The sequence below is a fragment of the Hyla sarda genome, chromosome 4, assembly GCF_029499605.1.
Source record: "Hyla sarda isolate aHylSar1 chromosome 4, aHylSar1.hap1, whole genome shotgun sequence".
Classification (NCBI taxonomy): Eukaryota; Metazoa; Chordata; class Amphibia; order Anura; family Hylidae; genus Hyla; species Hyla sarda.
Genome location: NC_079192.1, coordinates 252,898,263 through 252,922,092, shown reverse-complemented (window position 1 = coordinate 252,922,092; position 23,830 = coordinate 252,898,263). Strand labels below are relative to the sequence as shown.

The 23,830-nt window shown below is 41.2% G+C and overlaps 1 protein-coding gene across 2 annotated transcripts in view; it reads right to left on the bottom strand.

The window, feature by feature from the left end:
- The window catches only part of CNTN1 (contactin 1), a 194,639-nt gene that overhangs the window by 48,791 nt on the left and 122,018 nt on the right, over window positions 1-23,830 (bottom strand). For both annotated transcript variants that reach the window (XM_056573941.1, XM_056573942.1), the window contains exons 7-13: window positions 16,207-16,413; window positions 13,147-13,243; window positions 10,319-10,500; window positions 8,647-8,771; window positions 8,016-8,133; window positions 7,349-7,499; window positions 601-728 (exon numbers count right to left, since the gene is read on the bottom strand). In XM_056573941.1, the coding sequence (XP_056429916.1) occupies window positions 601-728; window positions 7,349-7,499; window positions 8,016-8,133; window positions 8,647-8,771; window positions 10,319-10,500; window positions 13,147-13,243; window positions 16,207-16,413 (1,008 nt within the window). The remainder of the gene's footprint in view (window positions 1-600; window positions 729-7,348; window positions 7,500-8,015; window positions 8,134-8,646; window positions 8,772-10,318; window positions 10,501-13,146; window positions 13,244-16,206; window positions 16,414-23,830) is intronic.

The window sequence follows — 23,830 nt, the reverse complement described above, 5'->3', positions numbered from 1 at the left end:
CTAATTTAGTCATATACTTCTGAACAATAGGCTAATGGCCTCACATGGGTACAAGCACATATTTTTTTATGCATTCTGCCCTTGTCTATGCAGTAAAAAAATATATTTTAAAGCACTCAACATATTGCAGTTTACATGTTTTTAACCAATTCGGGAAGATAAATCTGTTTTAAACTATTTTAATTACACTTCAGCCTATTAAAGTGTACTCCGCTGCTCAGCGTTTGGAACAAACTGTTCAGAATGCTGGAGACGGCATCGGGAGCTCGTGACGTCATAGCCCCCTCACGACTTCACGCCCCGCCCCCTCAACGCAAGTCTATGGGAGGAGGCGTGACAGCTGTCACGGCCCCTCCCATAGACTTGCATAGAGGAGGTGGAGCGTGACATCGTGAGGGGGCGGGGCTATGACGTCACGAGCTGCCAGCTCCAGCGTACGGAACAGTTTGTTCCAAACCTTGAGCAGCAGAGTACCCCTTTAAGTAAGAATAAAACAAGGTACAAAAAGTTAAAAAATCTATTACGGTGGAAGAAGTGATTCATGGGCACATATCATTTCTAAGGTTATATAGTCATAATGGGCTTTTCTATAAGCATTACCTTTAACAGAAAGAGTTGTCGTACTATTTCCTTTTCCTTTATTGTTCTCAGCAAAGCAAGTATAGCTTCCTTCATCCAGCATTGTTATGTTAATGATTTCCAGGCTACCATCATCCCATATAGCGACCCTAGAGACAAATTATACAAATAATGATGGGGTTTCTCATATTCACATATTAATTACTAAGTGCAGAACATACAGTATTTTTTTTACTTATTTTTACTTTTTTTTTTTTTTTCATACAGGGATCTTTACCTCTTGATGCATTTGCCATTAAGGGTGCTTAGGACTATCTACACATTTGGAAAGATTTATAAAACAATCTAAACAAAAAAAAAAAAATCTTTATTGCCTAAAGCAATCAATCACAGGACAGATTTTATTTCTTTTAGTGTTTTTGAGAAATTAAATCTGTGTTGTGATTTGTTGCTGAGGGCAGTAAAGGGTTACTGCAGTTCAGATCCCACTAAAGTGAATGAAAGCTTAGCTGCAGTAACTGAGCACGGCCACTACACAGTGTACGGAGCTTTTTTACTTTTCGTTCCTATCTCCTCCTAAACTAAAAAAAAAGATATTTTGCAGGCAAGTATTTTAATTTATATTAATCTCAGTATAATGGTTGTTTTTCCTTTTAGATCCACTAGATGTCAGGAGAGTTAGATCATAAACCGTGAAACAGGTTTGCAATTAAAAAAAACTGATTTGCAGTATTAGCAGCCCTGTCCTAATCTCCCAGCCTCCAGGACAATATATAATAGAAGATGCTTAGGGATGTACAGAGTGTTATGATTTTATTCAGTCTTTTTATGTAAAAAGCTGATAACATGGACATAGAAAAAGCCATTAAAGGGGTACTTACTGGAAAACATTTTCTTTTAAATAAACTGGTGCTAGGAAGTTAAACAGATTTGTAAATTACTTCTATTAAAACATCTTAATCCTTCCAGTACTTATCAGCTACTTTATTCTACAGAGGAAGTTATTTTCTTTTTGAATTTCCTTTCTCTCTGACTACAGTGCTCTCCGCTGACACCTCTGTCCATGTCAGGAATTATCAGAGCAAGAGAGGTTTGCTATGGTGATTTGCTCCTACTCAGGACAGTTCCTAAAATGGGCAGAGGTGTCAGCAGAGAGCACTGTGGTCAGGCAGAAAGAAAATTCAAAAAGAACTTCCTCTGTAGTATACAGCAGCTGATAAGTACTGGAAGGATTAAGATTTTTTAATAGAAGTAATTTACAAATCTAAAAATTTGGTGCAGCTCACAACCAAAAATCTAAATACCGGAATCCACCGCCCAAAGAAATATCAAAGTATATGTAATATAATCGCTCCTCTAAGATTTCACCTACAAAAGGTGCATAATGATGATTCAAGAATTGCAAAATTGTAATAAAATTTTAATTTATTTAAAATGTCAATGTAAAAAATATGATCAAATATATATCTTGGCACTAATACAAGAATAAACCACCACTGGGCCCTAGTGGGGATATTCATACAATATGTAAAATTTAGGACAATGTTCACATTTCTAGAAAAATACTAAATTAGCATCAATCTAATAGTTCGGCATCCAATGGTTCGGCAACTGATAGTTCAATGTAACGGCAGTCTATGTGATAAATTTGTAAATGTATGGTCCGATCTCAGCTGGACATAAAAAAGACTGCTATGAGTCCAATAAATCGAACTGTCACTGACTTCAATACATGTATCACTGTTGTAATTGTTATGGTCTCACCAAATCCTGGGAATGCCCGATGAGTACTGCTGTAGTAGTCTGCTGTGATGGTACAGGCAGCGATGTTAGAGCTGTCACCGATCCAGGGGTGCGCTTAGCGTAGCGCGTTATGTACCGGCCGTACTCCCCCTCTGTGATGGACAAGCAGATGCAGTGACAAGCAGATTTCATCCACCACAAGGGATGCCACGATATACCAACACTGCATCTGCTTGTCCATCACAGAGGGGGAGTTAGGGGGGCGCAGGTCCGTAGCACCTTAAGCTGTGTGACCCTGGCATTACAGGGTCTCTGCAGTCTGCCCCCAGAAATTTCTTTTTTTGCAGCGTGCCATCTGTAGGTGTCCGCAGGTCTGCAGCACATTTAGCTGCATGACCTTGGCTTTTTTGGGGGCGCAGACCTTTTTTTTTTCTGCTAATCATGTGGCCGGGCCCTCTTCTGTATAAAAGAGCGGCCTGCCACAGTTAGCTAAAACCCACCCACCGCTGATCAGTCCCATAGTACTGATCAGCGTTTGTTTTGTGGTGATTATAAGAGTCTTTTTTTATTTTATTTTTAGCACCTATAGTCGGTCCATGCCACCAGCAGCAGACCTATGCCGTGTGGACGGACCGTACCTGTGTGTGCGGCCTGGCCCACCGGTGTCAGTGATTTATCACTGGTACATGCCACCAGCCACTGTTCTGGGCTGAGTGGCAGGACCCCCCACTGACTTCTGCGCCCCCTGCCGCCACCAAGCGCTAATCAGTGCGCACACCAGTTTTATTTTATATTTTTTCTGTTAGGTGGTGGGTTAGGGAGGGTTAGGACGGGTTAGGGTAGGGCAGGAAGTAAAAGCGCACACCACACGCAGCACATACAGCAATTACACTTCACCCCCCATTAGAGTAGGGAAATGGCCTGCAGGGCGTTTTCAGCGGAGGAGGCATATGCCTTACTTGTCTCTGACTCTGAAAGTGCCACAGATGACGAGGAAGACCCCACCTTCCTTATTTCCTCATCCTCCTCATCATCTAGTTCTGATGATGAGCCACCAAGGCGGAGTCGCCGCCATGCAAGACCGCAAACCTCCTCTGCTCCTGACCCTGTGCCCCATGCTAGTATGAGTTCCACTGGCGCTCATACTAGTCGAACCCCCCAGCCACGTTTACTGGTTCGAGGCATTTGGAAATGTTTGCATTATACTGATAATGCGGCATGTCCCCCCTGAATTGATCCCGTGTATGACCGCCTGTATAAAATCAGGCCGGTCATCAATCACTTTGGGGCCAAATTTTGGGAGGCCTATGTCCCGGGGCGAGAGGTCTCTATTGATAAGTCTCTCATCAGCTTTAAGGGGAGACTCAGCTTCTGGCAATACATCCCAACCAAGCGGGCACAGTATGGCGTGAAGATGTATAAACTTTGCGAGAGTACCTCAGGGTATACTTGCAAGTTTATGGTGTATGAGAGATGATATTCCTGTATTGAACCCCCAGAATGTTCCCCCACTCTGGGTGTTAGCGGGAAAATCATTTGGGGCCTTTTTCACCCATTGCTAGATAAAGGTTACAACCTTTATGTGGATAACTTTTACACTTGTATCCTTCTCTTCACATCTCTTGCCACCAGATCCACGGTCGCTTGTGGGACAGTCCGGAAGAATCAAAGAGGCCTTCCGCCCCATCCCCTACATGCTCCTATGTCCCGGGATGAGTCCCGTGCCTTTTCCCGAAAACCTGTTGCTGGTCAGGTATAAGGACAAGAGGGATGTCCTTATGCTGTCCACAATTAATGGGAACGGCAGCACCCCTGTCCCTGTGGGAGGTAACACGGAACTGGTCCTCAAGCCTGATTGTATTCTGGACTACAATCAGTATATGGGGGGAGTTGATCTCTCTGATCAAGTCCTCAAGCCATATGATGCCATGAGTAAAACACTGACATGGTAAAAAAAAGGTACGGTCTACTTGGTACTCTTTTGTACTGCCCCAGTATGCTGGCAACACATTCCTGCAGTTTCAAGAGAAAGTTCTAAAGGCCCACATCTTTGCTGTCCACTGAAGAGCGGGTCAGAGCGCCTCTGTAACTGTGGGCCCCCGGATCATCCCCGGCCAACACTTTTCAGGTGAGGTCCCCCACACTGGAAAGAAGGGACAATCCCAGAAAAAATGCAGCGTGTGTCAAAGGAGGGGGATTCGGAATGACACCACCACTGAATGTGACACTTGCCCCGATTGAGACACTGAATGTGACACTTGCGCAATTGAGGTAACAGAATAGGGACAGCCACAGACATCACATTCAAAGAATGATGATTCAGAGCATTGGGTTTGGGGCGGGCATCATTTTTACTTTTGGCTGTACTCTGGGTCATCATTCTGGGAAAATAATTGGCATATATATATGAGGGGTGTAGTTTCTAAAATGGTGTCACATGTGTGGGGTTTCTGCTGTTCTTGCACAATGGGGGCTTTGTAAACACACATGGCCCCCAACTTCAATTCCAACAAACTTTTCACTCCAAAAGCCCAATTGCGCTCCTTCTATTCTGAACATTGCAGTGAGCCCGCACAGCACTTTTCATCCACATAAGGGGTATTTTCTTTCTCAGACGAAATTGCACTACAGATAGGCCTTTTCCCCTATTACCCCATGTGAAAATGAAACATTTGGGGTAACACTACATCAATATAGTGCGAAAAATCCAAGATTTCACTTTTACGGCCCACTGTTCCTGGAGGGGGGTAGATTCCAAAATGGTGTCACATGTGGGGGGTTTCTGCTGTTCTGGCTCCATGGAAGGTTTGTAAATGCACATTGCCCCCAATTCCAGCAAAATTCTCTCTCCAAAAGTCCAATGGTGCTCCTTCTGTTCTGAGACCTGTAGTGCGCCAGCAGAGCACTTAACGTCCACATATGGGGCGTTTTCTTAATCGGGAGAAATTGGTCTTACAATTTAGGGGTCCATTTTCTCCTATTACACCATGTGAAAATGAAAAATTTGGAGTAACACAAAAAATAACATTTTTCATTTTCTCGTCCAAGTTCAACACAAACCCGTCAAACCCCTGTGAAGTGTTAAGGCTCAATGTACCCCTTGTTACATTCCTTGAGGGGTGTAGTATCCCAAATAGTGTGCTATGTGTTTTTTTTTTTTTTCTTCTTGCTGTTCTGGCATCCTGGGGACTTGCTAAATGCGACATGTCCCCCAAAAACCATTTCAGCAAAATTCTCTTTCAAAAAGCCAAATGTTGCTCCTTCTCTTCTGAGCATATGGGGTATTTCCATACTTAGAAGAAATGGGGCTTTACATTTTTGGGGGGCTTATGTCCGATTACACAATGTGAAAAAGAAAAATGTGGAGTAACACCATCATTTCAGTGTTAAAAATTTTATTTTACATTTTCACGTCCAACTGCAACGCAAAGTCATAAAACAGCTGTGAGGTGTTAAGGCTAACTATACCCCTTGTTACATTCCTTGAGGGGTGTAGTTTCCCAAATAGTATGCCATGTGTTTTTTGTTTTTTTGCTGTTCTGGCACAATTCGATTTTCCTAAATACAACAAGGCCCCCAAAAACAATGACAGGAAAATTCGCTCTCCAAAATCCCACAGTTGTTCTTTCCCTCTTGAGTCATGTTGTGAGCCCGCAAAGCACTTTATGTCAGCATATGAGGTATTTCCATACTCGAGACAAATTAGGCTACACATTTTGGGGGCTTTTCTCCTTATACCACTTAAAAAAAAAAAAAACAGGGCTACAAGAACATGTTAGTGTAAAAAATGCAGATTTAGATTTTTCTCCTCCACTTTGCTGCTATTCTTGTGAAACACTTAAAGGGTTAACAAACTTTCTGAATATCATTTTGAATACTTTAAGGGGTGCAGTTTCTAGAATGGTGTCAATTATGGGGTATTTCTCACAGAAAGGCCCCTCAAATCCACTTCAAACTTAACTGGTTCCTGAAAAATTCAGATTGTGAAATTTTCGTGAAAATTTTGAATATTGCTGCTATACTTTGAAGCCCTCTAATGTCCTCAAAAAGTTAAAATAGGTCAACTTTCTAATGCCAACATAAAGTAGACATATTGTAAATGTGAATAAATATATAATTTATTTGGAATATCCATTTTCCTCACAAGGAGAGAACTTTAAAGTTAGAAAAATGCTAGATTTTCATGACATTTTGGGATTTTTCACCAAGAAAGGATGCAAGTAACGACAGATATTGACCACTATGTTAAAGTGGAATATGTCACAAAAAAACTATCTCAGAATTATAATGAAAAGTAAAAGCATTCCAGAGTTATTAATGCATAAAGTGACAGCGGTCAGATTTGCAAAACAAGGGCTGAGTCCTTAAGGTGAAAATGGTCTGACTCCTTAAGGGGTTAAGTGCCACTTCTTCCCACACACACAACGATTGGCAGTAATGCATTTAGTCATTGCAGTTGATTTCAATGTTATGGCTTTCTGGGTGTTGGCCATTTTGAAAATTAGAAAAAGTGCATGATCGCAGGAGTCTACCACTAGGACCCCCCTCGATGTCTGGATCCCAGTGATGATGAGTCTCCTGTTGGAATGGAGCAGTGGTCATACAAGTAGAATGTTTAGCTATTCTGGCAACCCCTACAGACAATGAATATAGAATTAGTGGGCATGTGTGGCCACTGCCCTGTTCTGATGGTAAACCTGATACTTCGGTTCTTGAGTTTGTGGGGGGTCCCAGCAATCTAACCACCTATGATCATACACTTACCCCTGAGGATAAGCATTAATAGGGCATCAATGTGCACATGAGATCACCGCTCGTTTCAACAAGAAACTCGGGACCTCTGTCCTTGAGTTTGCAGGGGTCCCAGTGATTGGATCCCCTGATAATGATTCATGGTGGGACAACCTTAAAGGGCTAATCTTTAGAGGTTTATCTGAATTCAGAATAATTAGTAATTATAATGCACAATTAGTATGTATATGATGGGTACAAATATTCCTAGAATTAAGACTTTCTCAGTACAAACCGGCTATTATTCGTCAGCAGTTCTGTTCCTTTACTCCATGAGAACCTGGGTTTTGGTGCCGCCTTTGGTTTACATTCTATGATAACACGTCCTCCTTTTGCAGCCAATACCTGTTTCCTCATAGGATTTAGTTCAAAGGTTGGCGCTAAAGCTGGAAAGAAAAGAAACCAAAGCAACAAAGATTACTACCACCTTGTGGTTTGCTCCCAATCCCTAACACAGCCAAAATGTGCCACCTTACCCCCTCCCAACAAAAAGCCTTTGTGAAATGATGGCCTGCTACCCCTACAGATCCCCTGACATCTTAGAAGAAGAAGGTGGCCCTGCATGTGATATACTGTATGCTTTGAAAGTTCTTTTACAAATAATTATTAGGTGAATAAGTGAATGTTCAAGTTACCTTTAATACAATAACATATAATTGCTGTAGCAAATATGAATGTGCAACAATACGAAGGCAATGCAAAAAGCAATAGATTACACAAAATGTGTAAATTTTACTTTTATAATACTTTGTTAAACTGTGTGATATTGTGATGTTTTCTCCATTCATATACATAGGTGCTTTAGCTATTTACTATTGTAGAATTTGTACAGTTTCATTCTGTATTAAACCACAACATGTTAGCACAGCCTATAGTAATAAATAAAGGAAAATGTCACTAACATAGGATTTTAAGTTCTGCATTTGCTTGAATAACTCCATAGTGGTTTTCTGCTATACATTGATACATTCCAGCATGCTGCATAGTAAGTCCTCGGATCCTCAGTTCTCCTTTACCATACTAAAAGAAAACATAATATATTAGCAAACTGCAGACTCATTTAAGATGTTATCTCATTTACTTAAAGGGGTACTCCCACCCTAGACATCTTATTCCCTATCCAAAGGATAAGGGATAAGATGTCTGATCTCGGGGGTTCCGCCGCTGGGGACCCCCGCAGTATTGCATGCGGCACCCACCTGTTTTTTGTCCGGAAGCGCTGGAGGGTCTGAGTCGCGACTATGGGAACGGAAGTCCGTAACGTCAGGACTCCACTCCCGTGTGATGTCACGCCCGTCCCCTCAATGCAAGTCTATGGGAGGGGGCGTCCTGACGTCACGGACTTCCGTTCCCGTAGTCGCGACTCAGACCCTCCAGCGCTTCCGGACAAAAAACAGGTGGGTGTCGCATGCAATACTGCAGGGGTCCCCAGCGGCGGGACCCCCGAGATCAGACATCTTATCCCCTATCCTTTGGATAGGGGATAAGATGTCTAGGGTGGGAGTACCCCTTTAAGGAACCTATATGACTTACCGACTCTCCATTTTTTAACCATCTGATTGAAGGAATGGGTTTTCCTTTAGCAATACAAGGCCAGTGCAAATCACTGCCTATATCCCTTTCTGTATCATTGATATGTTCTACCCACTCAGGAGGAGCTACAGGGCAAAGGAAAGAGATGAGTAATGATTAAACAATTGACCAAAAAAAACAAGTGTTTGTTTCCAAAACAGTAAACAACATCTTAAATTGCTTTCAACTGCTTCAATGTCATGGGGACAGGACTGATCAATGAGGCGATAGAGGACAGGGCTGGCACCATCTATAGGTGAGGCGGGTGCTGGCCTAGAGCGCTCAGTGGATAAGGGGCGGGGCCAAAGGGTCAGCAAAATTAAGTTTTGTCTAGGGTTGCAAAAATCCTTGTACCAGCCCTGATAGAGGTAAGATGCACGCTCTGTTGTTCTATTTCTAAGGCCATGTTCACTCAATTTATTCATATTTATGTCAATTTTTGGGCTGTAAAACACCTATAAAACAATGTTTTTGCTACACTCTCGTGTGGTGACTGATGTGTGTACAAGTACACAGATACTTGTAGCTATTGTAATTCTGTAGCCTCTATATAGCTACTATCTGCATAAGCTTAGCGTGCTTCTGTATATGTTCTATACATTTCTTATTTTACATGCTTCATATATGTAGTAATTATATATTAAATAAAGCTTAAATAATGTTCTAGATGAGTCGCATTGATTTAAGAGTATGCATAACCTTTGTCTTTTATATACTCATTTGTTCATTACTCATAACCGATAAATCTTAATAGTTAATAATACCTGTGTGTTATTTCAAGATAATGCAAAACATACCGCGTTAGCGTAAATCAATGAACTTTTAAATATTTTGGGTAAATAGTCAGGCCCAGACATATGAATTGCATTACATATTAATAGTGGTCTCACCGTGCATAATCTCCTCCCTCAAATTTAAGGAGGTCCGCACATGGGTCACCATCGTGTGTGATCAATCAGACTGACATATTTGGTAGGTCCTACCGAGATCAGATAATACTGACATTATTTGGTAGGTGCCACCGTAGATCAGATCAATAATACTGACACATAATCCATACAGCATGCCCCGGGGGGAAACTGATGCTAGAAATGATCCCATTCGTTTTAATGGAACAGTTCACAATCATTCAGTGTTTCAATTTTGACTCTGAATGGTTGGACACTTCGGACAGCACCAGACAAGGGAAAGCAGCTTGCTGCGTTCCCATGTCTGATGTATAGAAACAATGGACGCTGGATGCCATACAAATGATGCACGTTGTCATCATTTATGGCATCTGTTGTGTCGAGTTCTAGACTGAGTTCACCTATGCAAAATGCCAGACATATGTGAACCCAGCCTTAGAGAGTCCATCCAGCAATGATCAATAAGGAGCACCATGTATCAAATGGTACTAAACTTTTTAGCCCATAATGCATGCAATTCAATAACAGATTGATCCAAAGATGTCCATAGATTTTAATGTTTAGTCCACTTTAAACCATTTGAATGCACCCAAAAGAGCATTGTATTGCAGCATACACTGTAACTATGGCTCCATATTAAAGGTGCGGCAACATACTACTTCTTGCACATAGAAAATACAACATTTTTATGCGTACCAAAATTTTAAGAAAATAACATATCTTACCCTGTACATAAACATTTGCTTTGTGTGTATCTCTTCCTTTAATATTTTCTGCCTCACATTCATAAGTTCCTTCATCTTCAGGTTGAATATTGAATATTTTAAGCACAGCCCCTGAGGCATCAACTTCAGCTGTAGCTGGCATTGGCTCATTCACTTTACGCCATCTTATTACTGGCACAGGACTAAAGAGTACAGAACAAAAATAGAAATAGTTTACTTACTATCCAAGACACTTTACATGTGCCTGCTAAATTCTTTCCTTCCTCTAGTGGAGCACATATTAGGCTCATGAAATGTGGACTTATGTTTACATGCTATAAGCACATTTTTATCAAACCACAATGGCCTTCGTTTATCATGAGGGGATTCTTTCAAGTATTTTTTTCTTTGCTTGTCACTGTTTTTATACCAACATTTAAAATTGTTACAAATTACAATACAGCATAACCTATTGAGTGTAAAAGTGTCTGAATTTGCGTGGTCTTCACCCACCATTTTAATAAAGAACATGGTTGTGATGAGTCTCTCCTGAAAATTCAATGTATTGACTGAGTTTATATTGCTTTTAGGCGAGGTGACTAAAAAAAGCTGCTGACACAGAATAAATCCAGACAGATCTATAGGCTAGATATGCTAGTCCTCAAGGGTCATACTTTTGTATGGTATCTTCATGCTTACTTTTCTTTGGTCTGTAAAAGGGCCAGCTGATACAATGGACACTGGGCCGGCTGATACTGATGCCACTACGAAAGATCGGCTTTTTGACTATGGGTGTGCTGATTTGGCTACATAGCTATTTAAATTTGTGTTTGTTTGCATAGGCAGTATTATGTTCCTTATACCAGTGTTTCCCAACCCAGTCCTCAAGGCACACCAACATTCCGGGTTTTTTCAGTTACTCCATTGGAATAGAACAGGGAAAAATGTAAATCCTGTACTGTTGGTGTGCCTTGAGGACTGGGTTGGGAAACACTGCCTTATACAACTGTATTTGGAGAATGCAGCATAGTGGTTAAAGCACTGGTCCCTTTTGGCTGGAGCGCTGATCACTTGCCCTATTAGTCTGGGCGATATTGGTCTGTTCGGCTGATAATCACTTTGTGTAATAAGGCCCCTAAATTTTGCCCTTGTTTTGATTTGACAGATTAATTTTTTTATAGATCTGTCCCTGCTGGTAACAATTTAGTCATTATTCTGCCCTGACCTTATTGGATGTAAGTATATACAGCATAATAAACATCTACTACAGACTTACAAGCCCCTGACAAAGCATTTGGGTGTGGTAGGTCTCCTGCTGACATCCCACTGTTGTATGATTTCTTATTTCCAGGGTGGATCTGGTATTTGCCTTTATTGCATAATTTGTCTTTTCTTGTGTGATGTTAATATACTGTGTTCATAGAGAGCTCATTTTGCAAAGTTTTTTATTATTGTTTCGTTGGTAACTTAGTTTGGTATTTGATATACATTTTTTTATATGTTTTTTTTTCTATAGGCATTATGACCCAAGTTCTCAGTTTCTTTACAGGATTACCACTATTCATGTGTGTGTTTAATAATTCTTTTTGTGACCTTTTTATGTGTAATTATTTTAGGTGACCAATTTCCCTGCATAGTCCTCTATGCATTTGCTTCCTTCTTTTTTATTGGGTGTACTTTGCCATGAGTTACAAAGCAAGGGATACACTATAATAAAGCTTCAGTTATCAAATTATGTAAAGAGTTAAATTTTTCTCCTTCTACTTCTATTGTCTTCTGAACAATCTACAAATTATCGTTTATTAGAAAAGGCCAAAAATATATTCAATATAATATACAGTATTTCCCAAACATAAAAAATACTATAAAAGGTATCATCCTATCATCTTAACCTATGCATAGTACAATGTCCCAGTATGGATAAAAGAGTGCAGAACACATTCAGGGATGAATGCAAAAAGAGAGGGGCCAATGTCCAGTATGAGATGAGGGAAGAAAAATGGAGTGGAAACAAAGCGTTAATGGTTCCCGTGTCAATTCGATGTCCATGTGATGCATGAGCATGTCAGGGCCTCTTCTCTCCACACTCGCTAACAGATGAGATCCTGAACTTCCCTCTATTAGCTCACAACTCTCTAATTTATCATTTAAAGGGGTACTCCGCCCCTAGACATCTTATCCCCTATCCAAGGATAGGGGATAAGATGTCTTATCACAGGGGTGCTGCTGCTGAGGACACCCGCGATCTCTCCTGCAGCACCCCCGAGTCATCAGCTCTCCGGAGCTAAGTTTGCTAAGTGGCTGATGACAGGGGCTGGCGGTTTGTGACGCCATAGCTCCGCTCCCTCATGACATCATGTCTCGACCCCTTAATGCAAGTCTATGGGAGGGGGCGTGGCAACAGTCAAGCACCCTCCCATAGACTTTCATTAAGGGGGCGTGGTGTAACATCATGAGGGGGCGGAGCCACAACATCACGAACCGCCGTCACCTGTATCGTGAGTCATCAGTCATGGAGCAAACCTAGCTCCAGAGAGCTGATAACTCGGGGTGCTGCAGGAGAGATCGCGGGGGTCCTTGGATAGGGGATAGGATGTCTAGGGGCGGAGTACCCCTTTAAGAATGGGTTTTCTGATGGCATGAGTTTTGTAAAGTATTGTATCATTGATTTCTAGATGCCACACAGGGATATGGGTTGGGCTATCTAGAATAAAGAAAAAAAAATGTTGTTCAAAATGAATTAGAATTGTTATCAACTGGAAAAAAGCTGTTCTTGGGGACAATTCATATGCTAATGCATACAAATGGTTTCTATACCACAAAGGAAAACTTGCTAGTACATCACTTACTTTCCCAATGCAAAACACTCCAATGTCACATTTTGGTCTTTCAAAGCATAAGTATCTGAAAATGCGACTTGAATGTCTGCGGCATAGCGTTTTGAAACTGAAAAAAAAATGATAGCAAAATGTTAAGTATTTAGGAAATATTTGATCACTGAAGGTAGCAGTTATCCAAAATGTGTATTTTTTCTCAAGATTAACTTAGATACAGTCAGATTTGGAGGCAAGTTTGTGGTACAAAATGTCAATGATATGTATACCGCAATATGAAATCAAACAAGTTAAAGAAAATACTATTCCTAAACATAAGGCTTAAGCTGCAGTTTTTTTTGTACACCAGAAAGAAAAACGCCAGAATAAACGCCAGAAAAACTGCGACTGATTTTCCCTGCGTTTTTGCGTTCTTTTCTTGGAGGTTTTTCTGGCGTTTTTTACCTGTGTGTGTAAAACTAATATATTTTTTTAATTAATTTTGTAAAAAAAAAAATGTATTAATGTATTTTAATGTAATTTAAAAAAGCTATAATATAAGCTATATTTCCGTCATTATTTAGGTACTACTACTCCCAGCATGGAACAGTCTCATTCTTGAGACCCGTTGCAATCCGGATTTATAATCCAGAGGAGCGGGCTGCACTCTGCAGTGCTCCGCAATTTCTGCTTTGACCTCCAGTCGGCCAGTGATGTGAATAGAAATTCACATCACTGATTCATATTTGCCGCTCTGAGCGGTGAAAGCCGGCACCATCTGGCCAATTACAACTCTCAGCGGCAAATATGAATCAGTGATGAGAAGGTATTTTCTGGCTTTTTTTTTTTTTTTTTTAAAGCTGCCACTGCAGTTTTGAGCCAAAGTCAGAAGTGGTCCTTCCTTATAAGTCCTTCAGAAAAAAAAAACTGTCTGGAAGCCTAGCCATACAAAGAATGAACACAAACTACATGGTCCAAACGAGAAAGAATAACGGAGAACTCACCCCAATTTCAGTAGACATGTGGATACTTCTTTATTTCATAGCTCATGTGTCCCGGCAGGAACATCAAAAAGGGAAGGCAGACAAGCTGGTAAGCGGGGGGTTCTCAGTCCCAGTTTGTCTGCCTTCCTTTTTGATGTTCCTGCCGGCACATGAGTTATGACATAAAGAAGTATCCACATGTCTACTTAAATTGGGGTGTGTGCTCCGTTATTCTTTCTTGTTTGGATCATATGGCTGTTTGCTCTTTTCTACATGTAGCACCACCATTAGAAGTGGAATAGTAGAAGTGTGAACAGGACACCTTCATTACTGGCACCTGTATTGTTTTATTAGTGGTAGTGCCAGGATTACATTTATTCTCTGCGAGTGAACTACAAACTACATGGTGGCATCAAGTCAAAAAAAGCAAAAATTGGGATAGTGCCTAAAACTTTGCTTTTAATAATACAACTAAAAATTCACCAACAATCATGAGTCCCTAATTCCATAAAAAATAGCTCTCTCCCTTTCAGGTAGCCAGAAATGTGCTAAGTATGAGTGCATGATCACCTGCCTGTTCAAACTCATCGTTTCTACTCCTTTGTTTACAACCTCGTACCCTTGCTGACGGCGTCCAATCATCGTTGTCAGTGGGAATGTCCAATGCGTTGCCACCTAGGGTTTCCCCGGCTGACGTCAGGTGGGGTGGCTCTGGAGCGTGATGACGTGGACACCGGACGGAGGATATGAGGTCAGACACTAGCTCAGACCGACATGAGCAGCAGTAGCCGGAAGTCACGGCTCCCTGCTACAAGCAGGTTCTCCTCATCGTCGGACCAAGCATGATACGCTGTATAAGCATTCTTTTACAGGAAAATGGAGTCCAGGTTGAAAAAGAAACTCTGCAACTGTCCTCTCTGTTTCCTTTTTTTACAGGCTACACCTAGATGTTGCACTGACTCTCTGGAGGAGTTATAGAATTACAAGCACCTGCTCTATGTTGTGTCCAGGGAACACTATATGCTAGTAGAAACAAATATTTGTGGCTTCTCTTTCAGGTTCCCTCACTAGGGACTACTGGGACCAGCTATATATATTTTTCTTGTGCAGGTTCTGTCTGTATGCAAGTGAGGTGTATAGATATATCCTTTTTTCCTCTAGGTTACTGCATCAGGAACCTCTATATAATTTATATATACATATTAAAAGGGTACTCCGGCGCTAAGACATCTTATCCCCCATCCAAAGGATAAGGGATAAGATGCCTGATCGCGGGGGTCCGGCCGGTGGAGACGCCCATGATCTTGCACGCAGCACCCTGTTTGAATCAGTCCCCGGAGCGTGTTCGCTCCGGGTCTGATCACTGGCGATCACGGGGACGGAGCATTGTGATGTCATGGCTCCGCCCCGTGTGATGTCATGCTCCGCCCCCTCAATGCAAGACTATGGGAGGGGACGTGACAGCTGTTCAGTTTGACTATTACAGTGATTTACTACCAGGTGTAGGTGTATCCTCAGAGATCTCTAGTTATTTCCTTCAGTGTACTACTTGTGTACTATACTCCAAATAGTACTACTTACATACGCTATCCTGAGGACGTCGGCAATTACTGGCTGACAGAAACGCATTGAGGGTGATGTTGATACTCAAAAAATGGTTTATTTGATCTCTTGTAAATCCTAAACTAAATTCTATTTGTTCAGGTGTCCACTATAGTGAGCAGAGTGGCTGTTCCGTGATGGACAAATATACTTTTGCTTACAATATTTTTAATGGTATTAGGGACTCACAATTTTTGGTGAATTTTTAGTTGTATTATTAAAAGCTAAGTTTTAGGCACTATCCCAATTTTTGCTTTTTTTTATTTAAGTGCTGGATAGATTACGCCCAGTGTGGCAGATGGGACCAGAATAAAACCCATAACCTTATTTCCATCAAGTCTTCATTGATGTCTATATGGTAGAAAAATAGACAATTCCTTTAATAAAATTAACTAAAAGTTTACTTTCATAAAAGTAAGGATCGTGCACTTTTTATTTAGGTTTAGCAAAAATAAAATAAGATGCATATTCAAAAAAGTCTTTATTGATATACAAAATGTATACAACATACCTTCAGGTTGTGGCAAAAGAGACGTATATTTGCTAAATACGCTTTTTGTTATTGAAGGGCTAGAAACAAAACATGAGTAATTGCCTCTATCAGATTGTTCTACTTTTGCAATATAAAGATTTCCATTTTTTTGAGTAATAAATCTCCGTGAATCCATATCGATAATGCTTGGAAATTCATTTATAATCCATCTGTAATTGAGGTCATCTGCACATTGAAAGGAAGCAAAGATGCAAATTAATAATCTGAAATCTCTGGGTCACTGAAATATTGTGTTAGAAAAGTAAAATAATCGGTAAAACAGTTTATGAATCTTCAGGGAAAAAATCCTGTGGTTACTGTTTGTTTAGACATAGAATTTTGGTGAGTATTTTGCTCAGTCATTTTAACCGAAACCAACAATACTGTTATTTGTAATTTCTTCTGTGTCAGTTCCACTCCTGGTTTTTATTTAAAAATACTGAGCAATATACTCACCAAAATAATATGTGTGAACATAGCCTTAAAGGGGTACTCCGCCCCTAGACATCTGATGTCTGATCGCAGGGGTCCCGCTGCTGGGGACCCCCGCGATCTCTCCTGCAGCCCCCCGAGTCATCAGCTCTCCGGAGCTAGGTTTGCTCCGTGGCTGATGACTCACGATACAGGGACCGGCAGTTTGTGACATCATGGCTCCGCCCCCTCATGACATCACCCCGCCCCCCTTAATGCAAGTCTATGGGAGGGGGCGTGCCTGTTACCACGCCCCCTCCCATAGACTTGCATTAAGGGGATGGGGCGTGACATCATGAGGGGGCGGGGCCATGACATCACAAACCGCCGACCCCTGTCATCAGCCACGGAGCAAACTTAGCTTGCAGGGGTTGCAGGAGAGATCACAGGGGTCCCCAGCACAGGGACCCCTGCGATCAAACATCTTATCCCCTATCCTTGGATAGGGGATAAGATGTCTAGGGGCGGAGTACCCCTTTAAATGGGTACTCTGGTGGAAAACATTTAGTTTTTTCAAATCAACTGGTGCCAGAAAGTTAAACAGATTTGTAAATTACTTCTATTAATGTATTTTTATTTATTCTTCCAGTACTTATCAGCTGCTGTATGTTCCAGAGGAAGTTGAATTCTTTGTTGTTGTTTTTTTCAGTGGGACCACAGTGCCCACTGCTGGCACCTCTGTCCATGTCAGGAGAGGTTTGCTATGGGGAGGTGTCAGCAGAGAGCACTGTGGTCAGACTGAAAAGAACAACAACAAAGAATTCAACTTCCTCTGGAACATATAGTAGCTGATAAGTTGTTTTAATAGAAGTAATTTACAAATCTTGTTTATTTTTCTGAAACCAGTTGATTTGAGTGTTATAGAGTCCATTAGTTCCCGCATCAATCATTATTTAGCATTTATTTTACTATCAAAGCTTCTGGTGCATCCATATTGTGCTGATGAAGCCAATAAGAGTACACTTCACTTCACTAGTCATGCGTAATGAAGTGAGGCATACTGTCCACGGGTTCATCCGCACAATGTGCATTTGCCGGAAGCCACGTTTTCAAATCCAGGTGCCCGGCCCGCTAAGTTAAAATAAATGTTAAAGGGGTATTCCAGGATTTTTTTCATTTGACTATTCTACAGGGGCTGTAAAGTTAGTGTATTCCATAATATAGTGTCTTTACCTGTGTGTGGCGGTTTTCTCACAGTTCTTATGTGATTTTCACCCCAATATTTATGTTTAACAGCATACAAAATGACTGTTGTCTCAGATTTTTCCCAGGTTGCAATGCGGCCGAGACCTGACTCACTAGTCATCTGATGACAGGGAGCCTGTCTGCTTCAATGGGTGGAGGGATCGCTTGGTGGGAGAGAGATCAATCTGCAACTAATGCAACAGCTGTAGGCACCCTGATTGAAAACCACAGGTCTTTTGAATGGTTGCAGCTCATTTATGTTTCAATGGGTGGGGTGGCTGATGTGTGGGAGGGAGGAAAATGGAATTATGGGATTTGTAGTCAAAAAAAGAAAACTCAAACAGGAAATACCAGTTCACAAAAAGCTAGCCACAGTGCTATGGTAATCTCATGACATAGCCATTTAGACTCAGGACAAGCGCAGATCCTTCCTAAGCATGTGTATTACTGCCTGCCCGATACATACTAAAATCACCTTATGGTGGATAACCCCTTTAAATGTATGTGTGCTTGAGGGGACACGTAGCATTCATATAAGCAGATATGGCACACTATGCTGGTGGTTTAGTGGTCCAAAATTTAGTGACAGGTTCCCATTAAATCACAACTTCATCAGAACCACTGTAGGCATGTCAAAATCTACATAAGATCCTTTTTACAGGAATGTATAATTACATTATTGTATTGCACCAACATACTTCTGTTAGCTTCTTCTTTAGTTCATAGATGTGATGATCTCTCATAATCTTACTCATTTCTGCCCCATCCTGAACCCAGTTGGATGGTAATAACTCATTGTATATTTCCTTTTGCTTTGTACAACATTTAAGCTAATTTCCATATCCACCTACTTATTATGATGTGTTTTTTTTTACATTTAGACTCAATGCATTACTCTTTTCCAGAACATCAGTAAATTTAACTCATGCACAGTAAGGGTATGTTCACACTAGGGATTTGTAGCTGAATCTCCGCTCGCGGAATTCATCGAGCGGAGATTCAGCCTGGCAATCGGCGGCGGCGGTAGGACCGCGCAGCACTGCTCCATCACCATTGACAGCTATGCAGTGCTCGCGGACTTCCGCGTACAGAATGAACATGTTCTTTCTTTGCGCGGAACAATTTCAGCGGCAGAATTGTCCACCGCTGAAATTCCGCAGTGTTAACGGGTCTTGCGGAAGACCCATTCACACAGATGCTAACGTTCACTGTGCGGAATTCCACAGTGTGAACATACCCTAAGAAAGACATATCACTTGCCCTAGAAGAGGACTGTCTAATCATATTAGGATAGGCCTTATTTAATGCTTAAAGACAAAGTAATTTTTCCATTTGCGCATCAATGAATTCTAGAGGCTTTAACTATTTAATTTTTTTTTTGTCAACAGAGCTATATGAGGGTTTTTTGTATTGTAATTCTGCCATTATTTTGGGTAAATTAAACAGTCATTATTTGGACTGTTTTGCGGGAGGTAAAATTTTTCAATTCTTAAAATGGCATCCGATTTAAAACTGTAATAGTCAGGGGCCTGCCTGAAGCCTTGAGCTTTAGTGACATGGTTGACTAGTTTTTAAATCTTTTATGAAGACTATGGCTTCTCCTGCATTTCCTAATAAAAGTAATCAATATGTCTCTCAACTATCCACCCTCTGAGGAGTCATCAGTGATTTCAAATGAGTTCTCTACAATTCAAGAGATATTGGCTGCAGCATGAGTTAAGTAAATGACTTCTATTTAAAAATTCTTAATCCTTACAGTACTTATCATCTGCTGTATGCTCCACAAGAAGTTGTATTTCTTTCTGGAGTTCTTTTCTTTCTGACCACAGTACAAGCAAACCCCCATAATAAACCTCTCCTGCTCTGGACAGTTCCTGATACGGATAGATGTCTCAACAGAGAGCACTGTGGTCAGACTGAAAAATTCCAGAAAGAAATACAACTTCCTGAGGAGCATGCAGCAGCTGATAAGTACTGGAAGGATTATGATTTTTACATAGAAGTAATTTACAAATCTGTGTAACTTTCTGGCACCAGTTGATTTAAAAAAAAAAAAATGTTTTCCACCAGAGTACACCTTTAAAGGGGTATTTCAAGAAAAAAATGAAATTTTCTTTCATATCAACTGGCTCCAGAAAGTTAAACAGATTTGTAAATTACTTCTATTAAAAAATCTTAATCCTTCAATCCTTCCTGCTGAAGTTGAGTTGTTCTTTTCTGTCTGATAACACTGCTCTCTGCTGACACCTCTGTCTGTCTCAGGAACTGTCCAGAGCAGGAGAGGTTTGCTATGGGGATTTGCTGCTACTGTGGACAGTTCCTGAGAGGTGTCAGCAGAGAGCACTGTGATCAGACAGAAAAGGACAACTCAACTTCAGCAGCTGTTTAACTTTCTGGAGCCAGTTGATATGAAAAAAAAGTCTAGTGTGTCCCTGACCTACCTATTTCATTATCAAGCTTTAGAGAGGGGATATGTATCTATGCTCTCTTCCATGGATAATATCTGCTCAAATACCTTTAGACCACCATGCTTCCATTGTTAGCTCTTCCTATTTTATATCTGTGTGCCATATGTCTTAGGCTATAGATTCCAGAGATTTCAGAGTGAGTATAATCTTAAATGTCAAACCTTATTATACACTTATTGTACACACTGCAGGCACACTCTTCTGGGTAAAAGCCAAACTCCTGTACACCTCTACAGTGACCCACAGTAGTTCAAAGGGTTACAAATTAGTAGTGATATGATATTAAGATGGTCTGGTCAGTCAACCCCATGTCCTTTGAGTGGAAACTGAGCTGATATATGGGGGCGTGTTGCTTACCGAGAGCCACTCTATTAGAGATTAACCTAATCTTAGTTCTGTAAGGCTACTGGCAATAAACTGTATACTATATACGGTATACATATATACATATAGACTGTTACATGAAATGAGCAAAAACAATACAAAGTATCTGTTTAACAAACAAGTATGACAAACCCAAAAAGTGTGCATATAAAATGGCCACGGGGTTTAAATTCCCATAGACCCCTATAATGCATAAAGCAGGGGTGGACACACCATATGTGTAACCTATGCTGCTGCACAAGGGCCCAGTAGAGAAGGAGGCACACCCATACTGTATGTACACAGCTAAGCTTATCATTTTATGGCTCGTAATAACTGATGGATTGTTAGAGAGACATATAATGGGGGGATGGGGTGCTCCATGATTAGTGACTGAGGAGCAAGGGGCCAATTTACTGTTCTTGCACCATGCCCTCTACTGTCTATGTCTGTCCTTGGCGTAAAGCTAACAAGGAATATTTATATTCCTATTTTATCTTTAAGGCCTTCAGCAGGAGTACATTTGTGTTTTGAGCTACAGCAGAAATGTGTTTTTAGCTTCTGTGAAATCGGTACTGCCTAGAACTCCACATAACCTTTATAATTTCCAACCCCTTAGTAGAGTGTGAAGGTTTCATCTTCAAAGCCTGGCACACTGCAGACTGCTCGGAGAGAGTAGATAATCTTCTTTCAACACATACACCTTATCTGTGTTAAAGGCAGTGCAAGGACAAGAAATACTGCAAGACAAATCCACCTGCACTATAACTTCATTTTTCGATATTTCAAAATCCGACAAAGAATTATCCAGCATTTCACTTGGCACATTATAATGGCATTGTTAGAATATAAATGGAGATTTAGAGGGAAATAAATGTTCAAAGACATTGATGTGATAATGGTAATAATCGGCTTTTTAACTTTACAGGAACTAAACTTAGTTTACTTCAAATTATATTTCATTACATTTTTGGAGGGTTATTTGTATATTTTTTCATACATTAAATATTCAGATATGATAAGCCTTAACAGGACAAAGAATTTTTGAATTAAAGACCCCAAGGACCAATGCAATTCATTGTATTGCTGCTCCAGGTTGCAAAAGCCAAGAAAGGGGTACTCCACTGGAAAACTTTTTTTTTTTAAATCAACTGGTGCCAGAAAAATAAACAGATTTGTAAATTAAAACAATATTTTCAAACAGTAACCAACCCCTCAAGACTAGTACCAGTTACCTGATACATGGATGAATGATAATATAAATAAATAGCTGGATCGTGCTTCAAATATAGGATACAATTTTATTTAAAATATATATAAAATGTCAATTGATATGACTTAGCCTCGTTGCACAAGGCCCTTGTGCCAAGGAGAAGAAATAGATTTACTTAGACATATACTTGTAATATATAAACACCGATATTTTTACAAAAATATAATATAAAATATAAAAAAATAATAAAATATATCACTTTCGATAGTCCGGTAACTGAAAATCCAGAGATGTATTAAAGTCCTGTAACTGATACAGAATCCAGATATACTGAAAGGAATGGGTGGGTTAATATTTACCAGCTTGAATAAGGTCCCACTGTAGCGTCACCTGAGGACAACTGGTGAGGTCCGCAAATCTCGGGTGGTGAAGAGACGCTTGTATGCGTCACCGCGGCGGTCTGCCTGCCACAGACCAGTGTGAATGATAGCCGCTCCCGTGATCTTTCGCTGCAGTTGGAATCTTAGCGGTGCAGACCTCGTGGTATCCTGATGGCGTGTGACGTCTCAGGCTTTTGGCAACGTCGCCTGGATGTGTAGACTTAGATGGTATTGCTGGTTTGACCCACAATCGATCCTTCAGAGGTGAGTGAGATATCGGTGCTAAAATCATACACCTAGACGCGTTTCAGGGCTCTTACAAACAGAACACGGCCCTTTCCTCAGTAGGTATGTATAGGTATGTATAGATATGTATCTATACATACCTACTGAGGAAAGGGCCATGTTCTGCTTGTAAGAGCCCTGAAACGCGTCTAGGTGTATGATTTTAGCACCGATATCTCACTCACCTCTGAAGGATCGATTGTGGGTCAAACCAGCAATACCATCTAAGTCTACACATCCAGGCGACGCTGCCAAGCGCCTGAGACGTCACACGTCATCAGGATACCACGAGGTCTGCACCGCTAAGATTCCAACTACAGTGAAAGATCACGGGAGCGGCTATCATTCACACTGGTCTGTGGCAGGCAGACCGTCGCGGTGACGCATGCCAGCGTCTCTTTACCACCCGAGAATGGACAGAGGTGTCAGCAGAGAGCACTGTGGTCTGTGGATCATACAGCGGATTATAAGTACTAGAAGGGTTATTAATAGAAGTAATTTACAAATCTGTTTAACTTTCTGGCACAAAAAAAAAAAGGTTTTCAGTAACGTACCCCTTTAAAGGGGCACTCCGCTGCCCTGCTTCGGAAGCTCTGCTCCCCAGCGTCTGGAAGTTTATTGTTCCGAACGCTGCGTGCGGGCTTCCGTGTTCATGGCCGCCCCTCGTGACATCATGCCCGCCCCCTCAACGAAAGTCTATGGGAAGGGGGCGCGACAGCCCCTTCCCATAGACTTTCGTTGAGGGGGTGGGCGTGATGTCAGGAGGGGTGGTCCTGAACATGGAAGCCCGCACGCAGCATTCGGAACAATAAACTTCCGGACGCTGGGGAGCGGAGTACCCCTTTAAGGAGCACCCACACAGTTGCATGGGTCCTTATAGGGGTACTGAACGTCCCCTCAATGCAAGTCTATATCCATAGATTTGCATTAAAGGGGCGTGGCGTGACAGTATGAGGGCGCGTGGCCAACCACCGCAGCGCACACACAGTGTTCCGAGCTAAATGTTCCGAACGCTGGCCAGTGGAGTACCTCTATAATGAACCTTTGTGTTCCTCTGATGTAATTTCAGTTTTTGTCTGCCTTTAACAAAACTAGGAGTAGATCCTAAAATGAATTATGAGCCCCTTGGCATGGAAACTGTGCAGACCTAAAGAATGTTTAGTGTTAAAAACAGGTTACGATCTCATACTATGAGATCATGATAGCTTAGGAAAAGGCAATTTCACAAGCAAAACAGT